The following is a 22,908-nucleotide window of genomic DNA, read 5'->3' on the forward strand; positions in this document are numbered from 1 at the left end:
GGCACCCCCAGCAGCTTGCCCAGCAGCACAGTGCCCAGGGGCGTTCAGCAGCCCTCCAGAGCAGGAGACTCCGCAGCCTCTCTGGGCAGCCTGCTCCAGGCCTGCAGCACCCCCACAACAAAAGTTTCCCCTCCTGGCTTCCTCTTTGTGCCCATTGCCCCTTGGGCAGCCCTGAGCAGAGTCTGGCCCCAGCCTCTTGCCCCCCACAGCTCCTTCAGCCCTCGCTGAGCACCGCTCGGCTCCCCTCTGGGGCTGCTCTCTTGCCGAACCAAGTCCAAGCCTCCTCTGCTCCCTGTGGCTCTGCCGGTGCTCTATGCTTACAGAAGCCTTTCTGTTGCTCTCTTTCTCCCTCCTGCAGACCTACTCTGGGCTGTTCTGTGTGGTCATCAACCCTTACAAGAACCTGCCCATCTACTCCGAGAACATCATCGAGATGTACCGGGGGAAGAAGCGCCACGAGATGCCGCCTCACATCTACGCCATCTCCGAGTCGGCCTACAGGTGCATGCTGCAAGGTGAGGCCGGCCTGGCTGCTGCCCCACGGGCACAGAACACCCCCTGGGGATGCCCTAGACCTCAGCAGCTCCATCACAGCTTCGCAGCAGTGTCCTGCTGTGATCTTCTTAAGGTCACAGGATGTCAGGGATCGGAAGGGACCCAAAGAGATCATCGAGGCCAAGCCCCCTGCCAGAGCAGGACCACACCGTCCAGCTCAGCTCACACAGGAACACAGCCAGACAGGGCTGGAAAGGCTCCAGAGAAGGAGACTCCATAACCTCTCTGGGCAGCCTGCTCCAGGGCTCTGGGACCCTCACAGGGAAGAAGTTCCTCCTTGTGTTGAGGTGGAACCTCCTGTGCTGCAGCTTACATCCATTGCTCCTTGTCCTATCCCAGGGTGCAGCTGAGCAGAGCCTGTGCCCTGCCTCCTCACCCCCAGCCCTCAGCTATTGATAGACATTGATTAAATCCCCTCTCAGTCTTCTCCTCTCCAGACTAAGCAGCCCCAGGACCCTCAGCCTCTCCTCCCCAGGCAGTGCTCCCTCATCACCCTCACAGCCTTCCTCTGGACCCTCTCCAGCAGATCCCTGTCCCTCCCACACTGGAGAGTCCAAACCTGAATGCAGATCACTGAGTCCATCCATCAACCCAACACCACCATAGCCATTAAACCCCAGCCCTAAGTGCCATGGATCATTTGCCTGTACAGAAGGTTTTAACACAGTCAGGATCTTCTCTGCAGCTTAGATAGGGGAAAGCTGCCTCTGTTGTGGTGGTTCTTTTTCACTTAGGAATTGAAACTTTGAGAGTAGAAATAACTTGGGAGGGGCCAGAGGGAGGCCACAAAGATGATCAGAGGGCTGGAGAACCTCCCCTATGGGGACAAGCTGAGAGAGCTGGGGCTGTTCAGCCTGGAGGGGAAGAGGCTCCAGGGAGACCTCAGAGCAGCCTTCCAGTATCTGAAGGGGCTGCAGGAGAGCTGGGGAGGGACTCTGGACAAGGGCTGGGAGGGACAGGCTGAGGAACAATGGCTTTGAGCTGGGAGAGGAGAGATTGAGAGTAGGAAGAAAGTCTTTCTAGTGAGGGTGCTGAGACACTGGCACAGGCTGCCAGGGAGGCTGTGGATGACCCTCCCTGGAGGTGTTGAAGGCCAGGCTGGAGGAGGCCTTGAGCAGCCTGGGCTGGTGGGAGGTGTCCCTGCCCATGGCAGGGGCTTGGAGCTGGATGATCCCTTCCAAGCCAAACTATTCTGTGACTCTGTGAATTGATGAGCTTTGAGGCTGATATCCTTTGACATGTTTGTTAGACTCACTGAGGCACAGAAGGAAGCCAGCACTGATACCAGCACTGCTACTGGGCCAGCTGCATGGTGGTTTAGTGGCTTTCTCCTCTGCTTTCCCTTCATTGTCCTTATGCTGTGCTGGAGCAGGGAGCACACAAACCCCAGGGGCTGACAGGCAGGGGGGAATTCAGAGGTTCATACAATCACAGAATGGGTTGGGCTGGAAGGGACCTTCAAGCTCATCCAGTTCCAACCCCCTGCCTTGGGCAGGGACACCTCCCAGCAGCCCAGGCTGCTCAAGGCCTCATCCAGCCTGGCCTTGAGCACCTCCAGGGAGGGTCATCCACAGCCTCCCCGGGCAGCCTGTGCCAGTGCCTCACCACTGCTGCTCTTAATGAGCAGATGCAATTGATGTCAGAGTCTTTCAGGGTGCTAGTTTTGCAGTGAGAATGACAAAGTGTGATCCAAAGGGAAAGCTGATGAGCTGATGTATCTTCCTGACTTGTCTCTGCTTCTGTCAGTGTTGGTGTTCTGGCAGCTGACAAATCATCTGAGGTGACAAGGGAACAATAGCATGTTGGAGTTCAGAGAGAGGGCAGGGAAGTGCTTACCCTTGAAGACTGATTGATTTGTTCCCCAGGCTGCTATTTGTCATGCCAGTAGGAGATGAGACAGTAGGTTTATGGTGGGCATGAACTTTGGATTTTGCCTTTAAGGCTCTGCTGGACAGCTGTGAGTGCTGAATCTGGCACTTTATGAAGGTGGGGAACAGAACCTGAGAGTGGTTTGGTTTGGAAAGGGACCTTTAAAGCTAATCTAGTTCACTACCCTGCTGTGGGCAGAGCCCCCCCTGCTAGACCAGGCTGCTCAATAGAATAAACCAGGCTGGAAGAGACCTCCAAGATCATCCAATCCAACCTATCATCCAACACCATCTGATTAACTAAACCATGGCACCAAGCACCCTATCAAGTCTCCTCCTGAACACCTTTGGGGATGGTGACTCCACCACCTCCCTGGGCAGCACATCCCAATGGGCAATCACTCTCTCTGTGTAGAACTTCCTCCTAACCTCCAGCCTGAACCTCTCTTGGCACAGCTTGAGACTGTGTCCTCTTGTTCTGGTACTGGTTGCCTGGGAGAAGAGCCCAACCCCCACCTGGCTACAGCCTCCCTTCAGGGAGTTGCAGAGAGCAAGAAGGTCTCCCCTGAGCCTCCTCTTCTCCAGGCTAAGCAACCCCAGCTCCCTCAGCCTCTCCTCACAGGGCTGTGCTCCAGACCTCTCCCCAGCTTTGTTGCCCTTCTCTGGACACCTTCCAGCAGCTCAACATCTTTCCTAAGCTGAGGGGCCCAGAACTGGACACAGGACTCAAGGTGTGGCCTAACCAGTGCTGAGCACAGAGCACAATGACTTCCCTGCTCCTGCTGGCCACACTGTTCCTGCTGCAGGCCAGGATGACACTGGCCTTCTTGGCCCCCTGGGCACACTGCAGGCTCATGTTCAGCTGCTGTCTACCAGCACCCCCAGGTCCCTCTCTGCCTGGCTGCTCTCAGCCACTCTGCCCCCAGCCTGTAGCACTGCCTGGGGTTGCTGTGGCCAATGTGCAGAACCTGGCATTTGGCTGTGTTCACTCTCCTGTCCTTGGCCTCTGCCCTTCTGTCCAGCCTCAAGGCCTCATCCAGCCTGGCCTTGAACACTTCTAGCACTGGAGCCTCCACAACTTCTCTGGGCAACCTGTTCCAGTGCCTCCCTATGCTCCTGGGGAACAATTCCTTCTTGGTGCCTAACCTACATCCAGGCTCTTCCAGTTTGGAGCTCTCCCCCCTTGTCCTGTCACTCTGTGCCTTTTGCTCAGGGACCCTCCCCAGCTCTCCTGTAGCCCCCTCAGGTACTGGAAAGCTGCTCCAAAGTCTCCCTGGAGTCTTCTCCCCTCTCTCAGCCTGTCCCTACAGGTTGCTTCTGCAGCCCTCTGAACATCTTTGTGGCCCCCTGGCCCTGGTGGGGGCGTTGCCTGTTGTGGGGCTGGAGGCTGCAGGGCTGCCTTGCAGCTGAAGGGGTGCAGCTCCCTTCTGACAGTGGCAGGAGCACAGCTCTTCCTGCCCAGCTCTGGCTCATTCTTGGGGGGCTGCTGGGAGTGTAAGGCCAAGGCAGGTCTGAAGCACTCCCTGTTGTTAGCTGTGGGGCTGCTGTGGGTCAGCAGAAGCAGTTCAGAAGCAGCTTAGCCTGCTCACAGCAGCTGAGACACTGTGTGTGGGTCCAGCTTCTCCTTTAAGGCAGACATTTCTACAGCTGGCTTTGTCCTGTCTCTACATCCCTGCAAGCCTTGGCTTCTGCACCTGAGCCTTTCCTTCAGGGCTGCTTAATAATAAACCACAGGGTGCTGAGTGCCCTTTCCCCCTGTGCCACCACTGCTGAGGGGGTGATGCAGGGACAGGCTGTGTAAGAGCAGTGCCCTGGGGACACCAAGAGCCACCAGAAGGGTTCAGGGCTCCATGGAGAAGGACCTTGGACAATTAATTATCTATGGGAGAGCTAGGGCAAATGGTCTCCTGGGGTGCATGAAGAAGAGTGTCCAGCAGGTTGAGGGAGGTTCTCCTTTGCTCCACCCTGCTGAGGCCATGGCTGGAGTAGTGTGTCCTGTTCTGGGCTCCCCACTTCAACAGGGACAGGGAACTGCTGGAGTGTCCCCCAGAGGCCATGAGGGTGATGGAGGGACTGGAACCTGTCTGAGGAAGGGCTGGGACAGGCTGTTGAGCCTGGAGAAGAGAAGACTGAGAGAGGAGCTGAAGAATGTTTATAAACACCTGAAGGGTGGGGGGTAAGAAGGGGCCAGGCTCTTTCCAGTGGTGTCCTGTGATAGAGCAAGGGACAGAGGGCACCAACTGGAACCCAGGAGCTTCCACCCCAGCTCCTTCAGCTGCTCCTCCCCACAGCTGTCCTCCAGACCCTTCCCCAGCTTTGTTGCCCTCCTCTGCACCCACTCCAGCCCTCAGTGTCCCTCTTGTGCTGAACCCAGGATTTGAGGTGAGGCCTCCCCAGTGCCTCGCAGGGGGGCACAACCCCTGCCCCGCTGCTGCTGGCCACACCACTGCTGCTCCAGGCCAGGCTGCTGCTGGCACTGGCTGAAGAGCTTTTGAGAAGCTCTTGAGAGAGATGTCCTCTGTTTCAGTGAGTCAATGTCAGTGGTTCCCACCCTGCAGGTGCTCTGTGTGTGCTCACACACCATGTTAGGAGAGAGCCACCTCTCTGGAGAGCTCCATGTGCACACTGGGCTATTTTTGGAAGATGAAATGATGGCAAGAATGTTCACTTGGGGGCTGAGGTTTGGGTACAGCTTTCTTTCTGTCCATACTGATACACACATTCATGCTTTGGCTTGGAAGGGACTCTCAAGCTCATCCAGCTCCAGCCCCCTGCCCTGGGCAGGGACACCTCCCACCAGCCCAGGCTGCTCAGGGCCTCATCCAGCCTGGCCTTGAGCACCTCCAGGCAGGGGACAGCCACAGCCTCCCTGGGCAGCCTGTGCCAGTGCCTCAGCACCCTCACTGGAAAGAATTTCTTCCTAATCTCCAATCTAAATCTCCCCTCCTCAGGCTTCAATCCCTGGCCCCTTGTCCCTTCACCACCAGTCTGGGAGGTTGATGCTTGCTGTCCCTTCTGTTTGTGTCCTCCTGCCCTTGCTTTTTGCTTTGGATAAGGTGAGCCCTTTGCATCTGGAGCCACAGACTGGAGTAAGAGTAGCTGACAGCTATGCAAGAGGCTCAGTTTCTGAGGGAGTAACTCCTTCAAGGTTCACTGAAGCTGTTTGGAGTGCCCTTCACCCACCTGCAGCAGCTCCCTGTTTGCTCAGCAAGCCACTGCAGGCAGCCAGGGAACTTTCCACTGGTGCTCTGCCTCCACAGCTCCAGTGCCAAGGGTAAGGCACAGCTCTAGGGCAGGCAGTGGCAGTTCTGTGCTTGGCAAAAATGTCCCTGAGCAAACTGTGCCTGCCAGGCTGGGTTGGAGCAGAGGAAGAGCAAACAGGGCTGCTCATGAGGTGGTGATGGGCTCCTGAACCTGCTCACAGGCACTGCTGCCTTCAGGAGGGGGGTGGTGAGCAGGCTGCTTCTGGAGATAGTCATACAATCGTTTTGGTGGGAAAAGACCTTCAGGGCCAGCAAGTCCAACTGTTCTCTAACTCTGCCATGGTGCCAAGGCATGTCCTGCAGCACCACAGCTCTTAAACACCTCCAGGGGTGAGGATCCAATCACCTCCTTGGGGAGCTTGCCTGAGGTACTAGAGGAGGGCAGTGAAGCTGATGAAGGCTCTGGAGAACAGGTCTGGTGAGGAGCAGCTTGAGGGGCCTGTGGGTGTTCAAACTGGAGAGAAGGAGGCTGAGGAGAGACCTCATTGCTCCCTGACAGGAGGGGGCAGCGAGGTGGGGGTTGGTGTCTCCCCCCTAGTCTCAGGTGATAGAACAAGAGCAAAGGGCCTGAAACTGTGCCAGGGGAGTTTAGGTTGGAGGAGTGGTCAGGGATTGGCAGAGGCTGCCCAGGGAGGTGGTGGAGTCCCCAGCCCTGGAGGGGGTCAGGAAACCTGTGGCCATGGTACCTGGGGAGGTGGTTTGCTGGCCATGGTGGGGTTGGGTTGGTTGGTTGGGCTGGATGATCTGAGAGGGCTTTTCCAGGTCCAGCAGCACTGGGATTCCATCAGCCTCCCTGCTGTCTGCATTGTCACCTGGGCTTGGCAGAGCCTGCTGAAGCACTGCTCAGACCAGGTCCAGAGGGGGCAAGGGGAGGAGACATCTGGCACTGCCACTGCTCAGTGCTGCTTGCAGAGTCTGCATGGGGCCTCTTGCAGAGACAGCAGTGCTTCAGGGAACCACATTCCAGTCCTCAGGGGAATAGTCTGCAGTCACCCCAGCTAAGCTTTCTGATCCTTAGGACATTGCAGGACCCTTGGGCAACAGCAGGAGATCAGTGCAACAGTCAAGTGGCAGCACAAGGTGAGCTGCTGCTGCTGCTGCTGTGCCTGGGGCTTGTGTGCAGAGCCAGCACTGCTCTGCTAGCCAAGGAGTTAGTGCACAGAGGTCCTTCATCTTCCCAAGGTCCTGCTGGGCCTTCAGTCTTAAGGGAACAGCAAATGCAGAGCCAGCTTTGAGCTGGGGGCAGGGGCTCTGGCACCAGGAAGCAGCTGCTCCTCACAGTGCTTCCCCCTCTGCAGCAGCAGCCTTGAGCAAGGGGGCTCTGGTGAGGAGTTACCACCCAGGGGCAGGATTCTAAAGCTTGTTTGTGGTTCTTGGTCCCTGTTTCCCCAGGGGCTGCTCTGGCAGGGAGGGAAGCAGGGGAAGCAATGGGCTGCTGCAGCACTGTCCCAAGTCAGGGTGCTGCTGCTGCAGCACACTCATACATTTTGCTTGGACAAGGAAGGGCTCCTGGTTCCTGTGCCTCACTCATCACAGAGTGCTTTAGGCTGGAAGGGACCTCAGAGATCATCTGCTCCAACCTCTCTGCCACAGGCAGGAACACCTCTCAACTAGCCCAGCGTGCCCAAGGCCTCATCAGCCTGGCCTTGAGCACCTCCAGGGAGGAGGCATTATTCTGGAAGTACTCCACTCTGCTCAAGTGCTGATGTAAGTGGAGCACTTCGTGGTAGTGGAGAGGGGGGGTGGAAGCTTTGTCAGCTGCCACTCACCCAAGTGTGCCTCTCTTCCTGTCTCCTCAAAGGCTCTGCTGTTGGGAGGATGTTCACAGCTCAGGTCAGCCTGTGCCCGGTGGTGGGAAGGAGAATAGGCTGCAAAGGGGTGTGCGGGGTGAGGAGAGCAGACTGAGCCTGGAGGTTAGGAAGACATTCTGTAGGGTGGGGAGACACTGGCACAGGCTGCCCAGGCAGGCTGTGGCTGTCCCCTCCCTGGAGGTGTTGCAGGCCAGGCTGGATGAGGCCCTGAGCAGCCTGGCTGAAGGCTGTCCCTGCCGTGGAACTGGCTGGTCCCTTCCAAGCCAAACCATTCTGTCAAGCTGGGAAGGCCATTCCAGGGCAAAGGGCTGAGGGGCAGGAGCTGCAAATCAGAGAGTGTTCAGGCAGCTCAGGCTGCATTTTCAGCAGGGAGAGGTTTCCCCAGAGGGGTGTATTGGGTGGGTGTAGGTTGCCATGGGAGGTGCAGGGCTGCTTGGAATGCAGAGGGTGGCGGAGCAGGAGGTCAGCGGTGGAGCAGCTGCGAGGCTCCAGGGCTTTGGTGCCAGTTCTGCAAGGAGAAGCAAAGCTCCCTGAGTGCTGGCTCCAAGTGGTGCCCTTTCTGCAGGGCTCAGAGCAAAGCTGAGGTGTGAACAGAGCCTTATTAAAGACAGGGCAGGCTTTGGGTGTGTTTCTGGCTGTGACAGTCAGCACTTCTCCTCAGGAAAAGCCTCATTACCCAGTGCCTTGACCTCAGGAGATAATAGCATGCAGCTCAGCTTTGCAGGCTGCAGTTCCCCTCTCTCTCCTTGTAATTATTCTTTCAAAGCAGTGTGGTAGCAGGGGAAGTGTTACTGCATGGTGGTTTAGTGGCTTTCTCTTCATTGTCCTTATGCTGTGCTGGAGCAGGGAGCACACAAACCCCAGGGGCTGACAGGCAGGGGGGAATTCAGAGGTTCATACAATCACAGAATGGGTTGGGCTGGAAGGGACCTTCAAGCTCATCCAGTTCCAACCCCCTGCCTTGGGCAGGGACACCTCCCAGCAGCCCAGGCTGCTCAAGGCCTCATCCAGCCTGGCCTTGAGCACCTCCAGGGAGGGGACAGCCACAGCCTCCCTGGGCAGCCTGTGCCAGTGTCTCACCACCCTCACTAGAAACTCTTTCTTCCTACTCTCAATCTCTCCTCTCCCAGCTCAAAGCCATTGTCCCTCAGCCTGTCTCTCCCAGCCCTTGTCCCAAGTCCCTCCCCAGCTCTCCTGCAGCCCCTTCAGATACTGGAAGGCTGCTCTAAGGTCTCCCTGGAGCCTTCTCTTCTCCAGGCTCAACAGCCCCAGCTCTCAGCCTGTCCCCATGGGGGAGGTTTTCCAGCCCTCTGATCATCTTTGTGGCCTCCTCTCTCCAGCAGCTCCAGGTCTGTCTTATGTTGGGGCTGCCAGAGCTGGAGGCAGTGCTGCAGGTGGGCTCTGAGCAGAGCAGAGGGGCAGAATCCCCTCCCTGTGCTGCTGCTCTCCCTGCCCTGACTGCAGCTCAGCACTCAGCTGGCTCTGGGCTGCCAGGGACCAGTGCTGGCTCCTGGGGACTTTGTCATCAGCTGCCACCCTCAAGTCCTTAGCCCTAGACAGAGATTGTTTAGCTCTAGACAGAAATGCAGCCTATGGAGGTGTGGGGCTGGAGCTGGAGCTGGTGTGCCCAGCACAGGAGTGCTGGGCAGCTTCTCCCAGCTGCTGGCCAGCTGACATGCTCATAAGGAACTGGTAGCCTAATCCCTGTGACAACACTGACCTTAATTCTGTTGGGTAATACAATTTGCAAGACTTGCTGGTGTCCTGTACTGCTGGCAGGTAGAGGCAGAGAGGAGGAAATGCTTTGGCAGGCACCAGTTCAGCTTCTAAGACAGGCTGAGAGACCTGGGGCTGTTTAGGCTGGAGAGGAGCAGGCTGAGAGGGGGCCTGATCCATACCTGCAGGGTGGCTGTCAGGATGAAGGTGCCAGGCTCTGCTCAGTGGTGCCCAGTGATAGGCCAAGGAATAAAGGGTGTAAACTGGAACCCAGGAGCTTCCACCTGAACAGGAGGAGGAGAGACTTCTTTGTTGTGAGGCTGCTGGAGCCCTGGAGTAGGCTGCCCAGAGAGGTTGTGGAGTCTCCTCTGGAGAGCTTCCAAACCCCCCTGGATGTGTACCTGGGTGACCTGCTCTGGGTGATCCTGCTTTGGCAAGGCAGTTGGGCTCCATCTGTAGAGATCCCTTCCAACCCCTACTGATCTGTGGTTGACTTGCTGGAAGGTGTCCAGAGAAGGGCAGCAAAGCTGGGGAGGGGTCTGGGGCACAGCCCTGGGAGGAGAGGCTGAGGGAGCTGGGGTTGCTTAGCCTGGAGAAGAGGAGGCTCAGGGGAGACCTTCTTGCTCTCTACAACTCCCTGAAGGGAGGTTGTGGCCAGGTGGGGGTTGGTCTCTTCTGCCAGGCACCCAGCACGAGAACAAGAGGACACAGTCTCAAGCTGTGCCAGGGGAGGTTTAGGCTGGAGGTTAAGAAGTTCTTCACAGAGAGAGTGATTGGCCACTGGGATGTGCTGCCCAGGGAGGTGGTGGAGTCCCCATCCCTGGAGGTGTTCAGGAGGAGACTGGCTGAGGCCCTTGGTGCCATGGTGTAGTTGATTAGGTGGTGTTGGATGATAGGTTGGACACAATGATCTTGGAGGTCTCTTCCAATCTGCTCTGGTCTGGCCTTATCCTATCCTCTCCTCGGTGTGGTGGTTCACCAGGGGCTCTTACCCCAGCATGGACACTTGATTGTGTGACAGTCCCACCACCACAGACCTTTTCCCATCCTTGGCTCTCCCTTCTCCCTTGCACTGGCAGCAGTGCTTGCAGGGGGAGTGTGGCTTTGTTTGCACCCTGCCTCTGTGCTCCCTGACTCTCCAACGCTCCGTGGAAGAAGCAGCGAGGAGAACTTGTTTGCTCTTTGGTCACCAAGGAGCAGCTTGCCTCCTAATACTCCCCTTGGATAATGCTGCTTGGTGTCTGCTTTTCATCCTGTTTCCCTGAGGCCCTCTTGATGAGCCCTGGCCTAGCACTGATGTTTTGGGCCTGCCTCTAGTCCTGTTGCAGAGGAGGTCTCTCGGGGCCGGCGCAGGGAGTCGGGGCTGGGGTCAGGCCAGCCCTGCCTGCTCTGGAGAGCATCTCCTACAGTCATACAAGGCTCTGGGCTGGAAGGGACCTCCAAAGCTCATCCAGCCCAACCCCCCAGCACTCAGCAGGGACATCCCCAACTGGATCAGGCTGCCCAGAGCTCTGTCCAGCCTCACCTTCAATATCTCCAGAGATGGAGCCTCAACCACCTCCCTGGGCAACCTGTGCCAGTGTTCCACCACCCTCATGGGGAAGAACTTGTTCCTAGCATCCAATCTCAATCTGCTCTGCTCTAGTTTGAAGCCATTGCCCCATGTCCTGTCCCTGCAGGCCTTTGCAGTGTCTCTCCATCCTTCTTGCAGCCCCCTTCAGGTACAGGCAGGCTGCTATTAGGTCTCCTTGGAGCCTTCTCCTCTCCAGGCTGAACACCCCCAGCTCCCTCAGCCTGTCCTCATAGCAGAGCTGCTCCAAGCCCCTGAGCATTTTCCTGGCCCTCCTCTGGACCTGCTCCATTGGATTCAGATCCACCTGCACTGAGGGCTCCAGCCCTGGGAAGCATCTCATTGATCTTGATGTTTAGGTGACTTGATTTGAGGCTTCCCTTTGGGGCTAGATTGAGTTTTTGGTTGATGGTTTAGGGTATTTGTGGGTGTGTGGGGGATTTTGGTTTGGTTTCTTTCTCCTTCAGAGTTATGGAAGAAAAGAATGGAAATTAAGCTCTGAGTTCTTTAAAGTCTGTTAAACCTTCAGGTGGCACAGGAAATAGAAAGTACTCTGGGGCTAAAGGGCCTGGGAGTGATGAGGAGTGGGTAGAACCTGTTGCCATAGAGTCATGGTTTGGGTGGGAAGGGAGCTTCCAAGCTCATCCAGGCCAGCCCCCTGCAGCCAGCAGGGAGATCCCCAACCACAGCAGGCTGCTCACAGCCCCAACCAACCTGACCTGCAATGCTGCCAGCCAGGGGGCAGCTCCCAGCTCTCTGGGCAGCCTGGGCCAGGCTCTCACCACCCTCAGTGTCAAACATTTCTTCCTTCTCTCCAGCCTGAATCTCCCTCTCTGAGTTTCCAGCCATGCCCCCTTGTCCTGTCACCTGGCCCTGCTCAAAGGTCTGTCCCCAGCAGTTAATATTCATGATGTTTTCATCACACCTTGATTTAAAGCCCTGGGGGATCCCTTGGTAAGCAGGTGCAGGGTGCAGGGTGGGCAGTCTAGGCAGCCCTGGCTGCTTGGTGAATGTCATGTGGAAGATCTATTAGGTCTCCCTGTTACACTGCTGTCTGCTGGTCCAGCCAGGGTGGTGTGGAATGCCCCTGAGTCACAATGCCATTAGGGTCAGCAGTGGTTTGTATGGCACTAAGATTCCCTCTACAGCAGGCTTTAAAGGCTGAGTGAAGGGAAAGATTCCTGAAGCAAGAAAGAGCTGAAGTGCCTCATGGTGAGGGAGCCTTCTGCCTCCTCACTGTTGCCTCTGAAGCAGAATGAGAAGTGCTTCTGTCAGCTGCACCTGCTGTGCAGTGCTTCATTTCCTTCCCCTCGCTCCTCTCTTCAGCCCCTTGCTGTTAAACCTCTGTGCTCCACTGCTGCCAGCTTCCTTCATCACTGGAACCTTCCCACCTTGCTGGCCCAGCTCTGAATGACCTCAGCAGCAATTAGGCAGGGAGCAAATTCAGCTGCAGTGAGCTCAGAGACTCCCAGCATGGGTTGGGTTGGAAGGGACCTTCAAGTTCAGCCTGTTCCAGCCCCTGCCATGGGGGCAGGTTTCAGGAGGCTGAAAGGATGAAGGTGTCAGAGGTATCTTCAGGAAAGATGAGGACTCCTAGATTCATAGAATGCTTTGGGTTGGAAGGGACCTTGAGAGATGAATCCAATTCCAACCCCTTGCCATGGGCAGGGACACCTCCCACCAGCCCAGGCTGCTCAGGGCCTCATCCAGCCTGGCCTTCAACACCTCCAGGGAGGAGGCAGCCACAGCCTCCCTGGGCAGCCTGTGCCAGAGTCTCACCACCCTCACTCTCAACAATCTCTTCCTCATCTCCAGTCTCAATCTCCCCTCTCTCAGCTCAAAGCCATTGTCCCTCATCCTGTCCCTCCTAGCCCTTGTCAGAAGTCCCTCCCCAGCTCTCCTGCAGCCCCTTCAGGTACTGGAATGTTGCTTTAAGGTCTTCCTGGAGCCTTCTCTTCTCCAGGCTGAACAGCCCCAGCTCCTAAGCCAGGTGCCAGTGTCCTGTCATGTCTCTTCTTCCTGCTGGGATGGCTGCAGTGCTGTGGGGCTGGTGGCAGCAGTTCCTGAGCCTTGGCCTTGTGTCAGAGTGTGTGTGGATGGCTGCTCTTTGGTGGTGCTCCCCTCAGGACTCCAGACCCCATGAGCCATGCTGATATTTACAGTGAACAAGGGGGTTTTCCTAAGGCTCAGCTGCCTGGAAGTGGTTGACTGAAATGGTTTTGCAGAACTTCAAGGAGCAGCTTTCTCAGATTTCAGACTGCACCAGGAGTGACAGTGGTTACACAGGCTCCTGCAATGGGCTGGCTGGCAAGGGGCCTCCAGAGGTCATCTCATCCCCCTCCCCCCCCCAGTGAGAGGGGACATCTGCAGCTAGGTCAGGTTGTTCATTGAACCAACCAGGTTGGAAAAGACCTCAAAGATCATCAAGTCCAACCTATCACCCAACACCTCCTGACTACTGCACCATGGCACCAGAGCCCTGGTGAGCCTTACAAGGCATGGGGTCCCAGCCACCCCCCTGGGCAGCCTGTTCCCCTGTTCCAGCCCCCTCCTGGTGCAGAGCTTGTTCCTGACATCCAATCTAAATCTGCTCCTCTTCTTCTCAGGCCATTGTCCCTCATCCTGTCACTGTAGGCCTTTGCAAACTGGCCCCCTGCAGCCTTGTAGCCCCCTTCAGGTACTGGGAGGCTGCTCTTCAGCCTGAACACCCCCAGCTCCCTCAGCCTGTCCTGGTGCCCTCCTCTGGCCCTGCTCCATCAGGTCCATGTCCTTCCTGCACCGAGGGCTCCCGAGCTGGGCACAGCGCTGCTGCTGAGGTCTCAGCAGAGCAGAGGGGCAGAACTGCCTCTCTCCTTGGGTTCTTCCTTGCCTTGGCTGCTTGCTGCAGCAGGGAGCAGCTCAGGCAATCCCATGGCCTCTCTCTGGTTGTTTTTCTCCCCAAGTGCTGAGGATTTGAGTTTTGAACTGGCTCTGCAGGCTGGGCTCCTGCTGCCTTGTGCCTGTGCCTACAGACAGGAATTCAAGCCTGAGAGCTGCCCACTGATGAAATCATTCAGCAGATGAATCATTCCTCTGCACATTACTCAGCCAGCTCCTGCTTCTGCTCCCAAGCTTTGCTTTAATTTCAGCTCTGCTGAGCTCCAGGTAGTTGTGAAATAGGTAATTCCCTCCTGCTTGGCTTTAGCCTTCAGCTGCTGGGCATCAAGCTGCTGCTGCTTGTGCAACAAGAGGCTGAGGGTGTCCTCCTCTTGCCAGCACTGGGGCAGCCCTGCTGAGTGCTGCTTGCTTTGCACAGGAGCTGCTCTCTCTCTCTGCATTCCTCTGGGGTGCTGAACTAAGAGTTTGTCCCTGCCATAGCTGCTGCTGCTAGCAACTGCAGCAGCTCCTTCCTCCTCCCCCTGCCTCCTCACACGGATGTCTTTGTTCTGCCCTGCCAAGGAAGCAACAAGAGCTAGGAGAGTTTGTATTGCTTGGCAAGTGGAGAGAAGAGGTGAGGGGCTGCTGCTGGGCACAGACTCACAGGTTACCTTCGAGGGCCCCTTCCAGCCTGAAGCAATCTTGTCCAAGCCCCAGGCAGTCAGCAGGGACATCCCCAGCTAGAGCAGGCTGCCCAAGGCTGCAGCAAGTCTGAGATCCCCAGGGATGGAGCCTCAGCCACCTCCCTGGGCAACCTGTTCCTGTGTGTCACCACCCTCACTCTGAAGAACTTTTCTCCTGATGTCCAACCTAGATCTGCCCTGCTCCCAGTTCAAACCTCTCACCCTGTCCCCCCAGGCCCTTCTGAACAGTCCCTCCCCAGCCTGCCTGTTGATGCCCTTCAGGTACAAGAAGGCTGCCTTAAGGACTCCCTGGAGCCTTCTCTTCTCCAGGCTGAACAGCCCCAGCCTCTCAGCCTGTCTTCATAGCAGAGGTTCTGCTCTTGCTCCTCAGTAAGCCAAGGCTCCCATCACCCACACCACTGCCAGTCCCTGCCTCAGTCTGTGTCTCACCTTCACTTTTCCATAGTTGATGCTTTCAGGTATTTTGCTGCTTGCTCCTGACAGCCTTTGCAGTGCCTTGGAGCTGCACTGCCACTATGGTGTTCCTAAAGCAAGGGGAGGTAAAGCTCAGGGCTGGCTGAATCCCCCAAGGCATTACAGTTCTTGTTCTAGGGCTTGTTCACAGGGATGGCAGACCCAGCAGGTCATCTGGGAGGTACTGTCAGAGGAGGCTCTTTGTCCTCTGCTCACATTAGGGAGGTCACATCTGCAGTGCTGGGTCCAGTTCTGGGCTCCCCAGTTCAGGAGAGACAGGGAGAGAGTCAGAGGAGGCTACAAAGCTGCTGAGGGGCCTGGAGCAGCTCTGGGAGCAGCAAAGGCTGAGAGCCCTGGGGCTGAGAGCCTGCAGAAGAGCAGCCCCAGAGGGCAGCTGAGCAATGCTCAGCAAGAGCTGAAGGAGCTGTGGGGGGCAAGAGGCTGGGGCCAGACTCTGCTCAGTGGTGCCCAGGGACAGCACAAGGGGCAGTGGGCACAAAGTGGAAGCCAGGAGGTTCCATCTGAGCAGGAGGAGAAAGTTGTTTGTTGTGAGGCTGCTGGAGGCCTGGGGCAGGCTGCCCAGAGAGGTTGTGGAGTCTCCTCTGGAGAGCTTCCAACCCCCCCTGGGCATTGTGCTCCTGGGCAAGCTGCTGTGGGTGCCCTGCTGGAGCAGTGGGGTTGGACTGGCTGATCCCCAGAGCTCCCTTCCAACCATGCTGGGGTTCTGGGGTAGGGAGGAGGGAAAACCTGAAGAAAACTCTGACTCTTTGTCAGCTTGAAAGCTGCTTGAGGAGGTTCTCAGGCTGGGAATGTTCCCCTGGGGGCAGCTTGCTTGCTGAGCTGTGGATGAAGCTGCATGGCCAAGGCAGGGCTGGCTGCTGTGGCTTCCCACAACCAACTTGGTGGCAATGTTAACCAGGGGGCCTTCAGGGACTGCAGTCCAAGGAGAGGTCTCCCTGGGTGCCAAGAAGTGGTTAGAAGTGACCAGGCTTGCCCATTGTTCTCTGCTGGTGACAGCTTGGCAGAGTACCTCCAGAAGCTAAACCTGTTGGAACCTGCCCTTGTCACGCTGCTGCTTTCTGAAGGCCTTGCCTGGGAAGGAGCAGGGGTTGTGAGGGCTTGTTGGGCCTGTGTCTGGCAGAGCAGGAGACTCAGAGTGTACTGGGCTGGAAAGCACCCTCAAAACTCATCCAGTCCAACCCCCTCTATCAGGCTGCTCAGAGCCCCAGCAAGCCTGACCTTGAGTATCTGCAGGGATGGAGCTCCCCTGCCCTCCCTGGGCAGCCTGTGCCTGTGTTACAGTCTCACAGTATCACTAAGGTTAGAAGAGACCCCAAGGATCATGGAGTCCAGCCTGTCTCCACAGACCTCATGACGAGACCATGGCACCAAGTGCCACATCCAATCCCCTCTTGAACACCTCCAGGGATGGGACTCCACCACCTCCCTGGGCAGCACATCCCAATGGCCAATCTCTCTTGCTGGGAAGAATTTCTTCTTAACATCCAGCCTAATCCTCTCCTGGCACAGCTTGAGACTGTGTCCTCTTGTTCTGGTGCTGGGTACCTGCCTGGGTGAGGAGACCAACACCCTCCTGGCTACAACCTCCCTTCAGGCAGTTGTAGAGAGCAAGAAGGTCTCCCCTGAGCCTCCTCTTCTCCAGGCTAAGCAACCCCAGCTCCCTCAGCCTCTCCTCACAGGGCTGTGCTCCAGACCCCTCCCCAGCCTTGTTGCCCTTCTCTGGACACCTTCAAGTCTCTCAATGTCCTTCTTAAACTGAGGGGCCCAGAACTGGACACAGGACTCAAGGTGTGGCCTAACCAGTGCTGAGCACAGGGCAGGGTGACCTCCCTGCTCCTGCTGGCCACACTGTTCCTGCTGCAGGCCAGGATGCCATTGGCCCTCTTGGCCCCCTGGGCACACTGCTGGCTCATGTTCAGGCAGCTGTCAATCAGCACCCCCAGGTCCCTCTCTGTTTGGCAGCTCTCAGCCACTCTGACCCCAGCCTGTAGCTCTGCCTGGGGCTGCTGTGGCCAAAGTGCAGCCCCTGGCACTTGGCCTGGTGTTCCACCAGCCTCTTTGTAAAGAACCTCTTCCTAACATCCAGCTTAGACCTACCCTGCCCTAGTGACAGCCTGGAGCAGAGCAGTAGCTGAGAGTGTGGAGGAGGCTGAAACCAAAGAGTGTATCTGCTTGGGAGAGGCCTTCAGGCTCATCCAGCCCAACCTTCCACCCAGCACTGCCAGAGTGTGAGGGTCTGCAGCATCCCCCTGCACTGTGCTGGGGGAATGGCCTTGGGCAGGAGTGTTGGAGCTGTTCCTGCTGCAGCAGGACCCAAAGGGGATGACCCAGGTCTGTGCTCAGCAGTGCTCATGGATGGGGTGGAGAATGGGAGGGGGGTAGCTGGAAGAGGGCAGCACTTGTGACACAGCCCTGATAACCCAGCTTATCTTCAGCACTCTGGGCAAAGAGGAAGTGTGACAGGAAGGCAAGGGAAATAAAAAACCCCCAACTGAGCTTAACAAAGCTGTGCTCAGCCTGGGAATGGTAATTCAGGGTCAGAGAGAAGTGGCACAGGGAGGGGCACCCATGGCCTTTCCTCCACCCCCATCTCTTCCTGGGCCAGAACAAAGGGTCAGTGCTTGCCATGCCCAGAGGACCTGTGCAGAACAACAAAGGGCAGGTGGGGAGCAGCACAGGGAAGCTGTGGTGCTCTCTGGCCCCAGGACAGCCAGTGCTGCTTGGCCAGAAAGCTGTGGGGAGTGCAATGGAGTTCAAGCCTGAGGCTGATGGGCAGGTTTGGAAGGTTACAGCTGGTGGCTTGGGGCTGATGGTGGCTGAGAAGCTGGCCAGGAGCTAGCAATGGGCACTGGCAGCCCAGAAGGCCAATGGCAGCTGTGCTGCCATTGGCCTTCTGGGCTGCCAGTGCCCATTGCCAGAGCCCTAAACCCATGAGAGAGCTGGAGCTGCTGGAGAGCATGCAGAGGAAGGCAGCTGCTCTGTGGGGCCAGGCTGGGAGAGCTGGGGCTGGGCAGTGTGCAGGAAGGAAGGCTCCAGAGAGCCAGTGCCAGAGGGCAGCTGAAGGCAAGCTGGGGAAGGACTCTTGTCAAGGGCTGGGAGTGACAGGGGCAAGGGGCAGGGGCTTTGAGCTGGGAGAGGGGAGAGTGAGGCTGGAGAGGAGGAAGAGATTGTTTAGAGTGAGGGTGGGGAGAGCCTGGCACAGGTTGCCCAGGGAGGCTGTGGCTGTGCCCTGCCTGGAGGTGTTGAAGGCCAGGCTGGATGAGGCCCTGAGCAGCCTGGGCTGGTGGGAGGTGTCCCTGCCCATGGCAGGGGCTTGGAGCTGGCTGAGCCTTAAGGTCCCTTCCAAGCCAAAGCATTCTGTGGTGCCTGAACTGCAGCAGGCTCCCCTGGCACAAGGCTGTGCCAATGACCTTGGCATTGCATGAGGGCTGTCTGCAAGCCCTGCTGGCAACCCCTGGCTGCTGCATGGGCTAGGAGGGGAAGCAATGTGTTACCCATTAACTTCTCCTCCCAAATGGGGCAACTCTGGTGGCATTTCTGAGCCAGCCTTAGTAAAGCTTCTCTTAATGATAGTTACTAAAGGTGGGGAAGGGCTGCCACTGAAAGCAGGAAGCCTCTCGGGGCTTCTGGAGACAGAGACGTGGTGCTGAGGGACATGCCCTGGCCACCTGGCTTGGTAGAGTTAGAGAATGCTTGGACCTGATGATCTGACAGGGCTTTGCCACCCAAAATGATTCCCTGATCCTTCTTGTATGATGCTTCAGGCTTCATGGGGACTAAAAGCCCTTCCAGTCCAGTCTGGGCTGTGCTGGAGCAGCCCGGCACAGCTTCATCCAGTGGGCAGGACCTGCCCCCACAGCTGCTTGTTTGCTCCCTCAGTGCTGACTCAGCCCTGGCCAGCCCCTCTGAACACAAATGTCACCTTTCTCTGTGTTGCTTTAGGAATTTGGGTGATTTCAGGCCGCTGCTGCAAATACCAGAGCGGTGAGCTGCAGGGCAGGCTCAGCCCCTGGCCGGGCTGCTTGCCCCGGGGCCGCCGGCGCTGGGCTAGGGCAGTGCTGCTGGCCCGGGCCCTGGCCAGCTCAGTGAGCAGCCTCTGGTCATGCAGGCAGCTCTGGACAGGCAAGAAAGGCTGGTGTGTGGTGCTGTGGTTCGCTGGAGACGAGTTGCAGGGCAGGCTGTGCTGGGGCCGGGCTGACCCTGCCGTGCCCCGGTGCTGCCCATCCGGCCGGGCTCCGGCGCGGGCGGTCAGCGAGCCCGGGGGAGCCTGCCTCAGGGGATGCACCTCACACCTCACTGCTGTGCCAGCAAGGGAGACAGCCACCTTGTTCTCTGCTCTGCTGAGCCCACACCTGCTGCACTGCCTCCACTTCTGGTGCCCCCAGCACAAGAGGGACCTGGAGCTGCTGAAGGGGGCCTGAAGGAGGCTGTGAAGGTGATCAGAGGGCTGCAGAACCTCCCCTGTGGGGACAGGCTGAGAGCTGGGGCTGTTGAGCCTGGAGAAGAGAAGGCTCCAGGAAGACCTCAGAGCAGCCTTCCAGTACCTGAAGGGGGCTGCAGGGCTTGGGCAGGAGCCAGCAATGGGCACTGGCAGCCCAGAAGGCCAATGGCAGCTATGCTGCCATTGGCCTTCTGGGCTGCCAGTGCCCATTGCCAGAGATGGAGAGAGGGGATCCTGCCCCTCTGCCCTGAGGGACACCTTAGAGCAGCCTTCCAGTACCTGAGGGGGCTGCAAGAGAGCTGGGGAGGGGCTTTTGGCATGGGCAGGGCAGTGACAGGCTGAGGAACAATGGCTTTGAGCTGGGAGAGGAGAGACTGAGACTGGAGATGAGGAAGAAATTGTTTAGAGTGAGGGTGGGAAGACACTGACACAGGCTGCCCAGGGAGGCTGTGGCTGTCCCCTCCCTGGAGGTGTTCCAGGCCAGGCTGGATGAGGCCCTGAGCAGCCTGGGCTGGTGGGAGGTGTCCCTGCCCATGGCAGGGGCTTGGAGCTGGATTCATCTCTCAAGGTCCCTTCCAACCCAAAGCATTCTATGAATCTAGGAGTCCTCATCTTTCCTGAAGGTACCTCTGACACCTTCATCCTTTCAGCCTCCTGAAACCTGCCCCAGAGTCCCCTGGCAGTGATCCTGTCCAGCTCCTCTGGCTCTCCTGGGTGCATTGCACCAGATGCCAGGTTCAGCTCCCTTTCCATAGTCAGCCCTGGCTTGACTCATTCCACCCTCCTGTGTCAGCCTGAGAGTGACAGCAAATGACACTTCCTGGAGGCTGCCTGGAGTGTTTGGTGGGTCACTGCTGGCAGCATTCCCCCTGTGGTGCTGTGAGCTGCCCCTCTCAGCAGCTGCCTGGTGTGCAGGGAGTGACTCAGCTGCCCATGGCTGAGGTGATGGCACAGGGCAAGGGAGAGGTGAGCTGTAGGACAAGCTGTGCTGCTGCACAGCCCTCCTGGGGAGCAGAAGCGTGCCAGGGTAGGTTTGGTCTTGCACAAATCCAGCCTGGGTGAGCAGTGGCTGGAGTGCAGCCCTGAGGAGAAGGCCTTGAGGGTGGCAGCTGATGACAAACTCCCCAGGAGCCAGCACTGGTCCCTGGCAGCCCAGAGCCAGCTGAGTGCTGAGCTGCAGCCAGGGCAGGGAGAGCAGCACAGGGAGGGGATTCTGCCCCTCTGCTCTGCTCACCTGCCTCCAGCTCTGGGGCCTCCAAGACAAGGACATGGAACTATTGGAGAGGGTCCAGAAGAGGCCACAAAGATGATCAGAGGGCTGCAGAACCTTCTCTGAGGGGACAGGCTGAGAGCTGGGGCTGTTCAGCCTGGAGAAGAGAAGGCTCCAGGGAGACCTTAAAGCAACATTCCAGTACCTGAAGGGGCTGCAGCAGAGCTGGGGAGGGACTTTGGACAAGGGCTGGGAGGGACAGGATGAGGAACAATGGCTTTGAGCTGGGAGAGGAGAGATTGAGAGTAGGAAGAAAGTCTTTGCAGTGAGGGTGGTGAAACACTGGCACAGGCTGCCCAGGGAGGCTGTGGATGCTCCCTCCCTGGAGGTGTTGAAGGCCAGGCTGGATGAGGCCCTGAGCAGCCTGGGCTGGTGGGAGGTGTCCCTGCCCAGGGCAGGGGGTTGGAGCTGGCTGATCTTGAAGGTCCCTTCCAAGCCAACCCATTCTGTGAGTCTCTGAACTCAGCAAGCAAACTTGTGCCTGTCAGTCTTCCCCAGGCTTGTTGGAGGTGCTGGCTGCAGGCTCCAGCAGCAGACACTCAGCACTCAGGAGGCTATGGGGTAGCCAGGCAACATCTGACAGACAAACAGCACACACCAAGGCATGGCCATCCCTGTAACCAGAGCTCTTCCCATGCTTGTCTGTCCTGTAGGCCTTGCTTTAAAGGAGAATCAGACTCCCCCAACAACCAACTAGAGCAGTTGAGAGGGTGGCTGGCAGGGGGGCAGCCTGTCAGCCCCCTGCCTGCCCTGCAGCGGGCAGGACCTGCTCCTGGCAGTGCTCTGCCAGCAGCGAGGTCGCTGCTGATGGAAGGTCTCACAGCTCCAGGCCCTGACCCACTTTCCCAGCCCTGGCCTGGAATTCAGGCTGCAAATGGCCTTGAGGAGGCTGACATGTGAGCCTCCCCACCTGCAGCAGAGGGCAGGGGGCCTGGGAGCTGCCCAGCCTGGCAGCCACAAGAAGCCAGGCTGTGGAGCAGGGAGCCAGGTGCTGCGGGGGTGATGGCTGTGGCACCTGGTGGGGTCTGCAAATGAACAGCAGCCCTCTAGCCCCCTGCTCCACAGAGACACCACCCCCTCCAGCTGGGAATGGCAAAGGAGGCCTCTCCTCCAGCCCAGGCCTGGGGCTGCCCTGGGGTGCCATGCTCAGGGGAGAAGATGAGAAGCTGGCTCGGAGGGAATCATCTGCAGGAGGCTTGGCCTTGGCCTCTGGGCAGGAGAGAGTTGTGATGGGAGCAGTGCCAGGGCAAGGGGCAATGGGCACAAGCTGGAACATCTCTCTATAGCTCCTTGAAGGGAGGTTGTAGCCAGGAGGGGGTTGGTCTCTTCTGCCAGGCAAGCAGCACGAGAACAAGAGGACACAGTCTCAAGCTGTGCCAGGGGAGGTTTAGGCTGGAGGTTAGGAGGAAGTTCTTCCCAGACAGAGAGATTGGCCCTTGGGATGTGCTGCCCAGGGAGGTGGTGGAGTCCCCATCCCTGGAGGTGTTCAGGAGGGGGCTTGATGGGGTGCTTGGTGCCATGGGTTAGTTGGTTAGGTGCTGTTGGATGATGGGTTGGATGTGATGATCTCTGAGGTCTCTTCCAACCTGGTCTATTCTGTTCTATCACAAGTTCCACCTAGACATGAGGAGGAGCTTCAAGGGTGTCAGAGCCCTGGAGCAGGCTGCCCAGAGAGGTGGTGGAGTCTGCCTCTCTGGAGGCATGCAAAACCCACCTGGACATGTTCCTGTGTGACCACCCTCAGATGAGCCTGCCTTGGCAGGGGGCTGGCCTGGGAGATCTCCAAGGGGTCACTTCCAATCCTCACCAGGCTGGGCTCTGGGAAAAAATCCCTCCAGAGTTTGAAAGCAGGGAGGGGGAGAAAATGTTTTGGGTCCTGGCAGCCACACTCTGTGTTTCCCTCTGCCTGCATGGCAAGGTGAGCAGCAGGGGCTGTCCTGGGTGCATTTGGAAAGCAGAAATGGGGGCAGGTCCCCTGCAGCCAACTCCAGGAGCTGCCAGCTGCTGGCCCTCTGGGGAGCTGAGAGCAATGTGGGCTTAAGAGTGTCAGGCAAAATGGCTTTGAGAGCTGGAATTCTTCATCTCTTGTGTTCTGCTGGCTCTCCTTGGCCTGGCTGCAGTGTTTTCTACCCTTCAGTGCTGAACAGTTGGCCTCCTCCTGTGGCTGCTGCCTCCTGCAGCTCCACCAGGTCCCCCTCTCTGCCCTGCCCCAGGTCCCCCTCTCAGTTCAGCTCTGCCCCAGGTCCCCCTCTCAGTTCAGCTCTGCCCCAGGTCCCCCTCTCAGCTCTGCCCTGCCCCAGGTCCCCCTCTCAGTTCAGCCCTGCCCCAGGTCCCCCTCTCAGCTCTGCCCTGCCCCAGGTCCCCCTCTCAGTTCAGCCCT

The 22,908-nt window shown here is 57.9% G+C and overlaps 1 protein-coding gene across 1 annotated transcript in view; it reads left to right on the forward strand.

The window, feature by feature from the left end:
* The window catches only part of MYH10 (myosin heavy chain 10), a 154,935-nt gene that overhangs the window by 23,064 nt on the left and 108,963 nt on the right, over nt 1-22,908 (forward strand). The window contains exon 3 of the mRNA XM_054171087.1: nt 359-515. Within this exon, the coding sequence (XP_054027062.1) occupies nt 359-515 (157 nt within the window). The remainder of the gene's footprint in view (nt 1-358; nt 516-22,908) is intronic.

The sequence above is a fragment of the Dryobates pubescens genome, chromosome 20 (genome assembly GCF_014839835.1).
Source record: "Dryobates pubescens isolate bDryPub1 chromosome 20, bDryPub1.pri, whole genome shotgun sequence".
NCBI lineage: Eukaryota > Metazoa > Chordata > Aves > Piciformes > Picidae > Dryobates > Dryobates pubescens.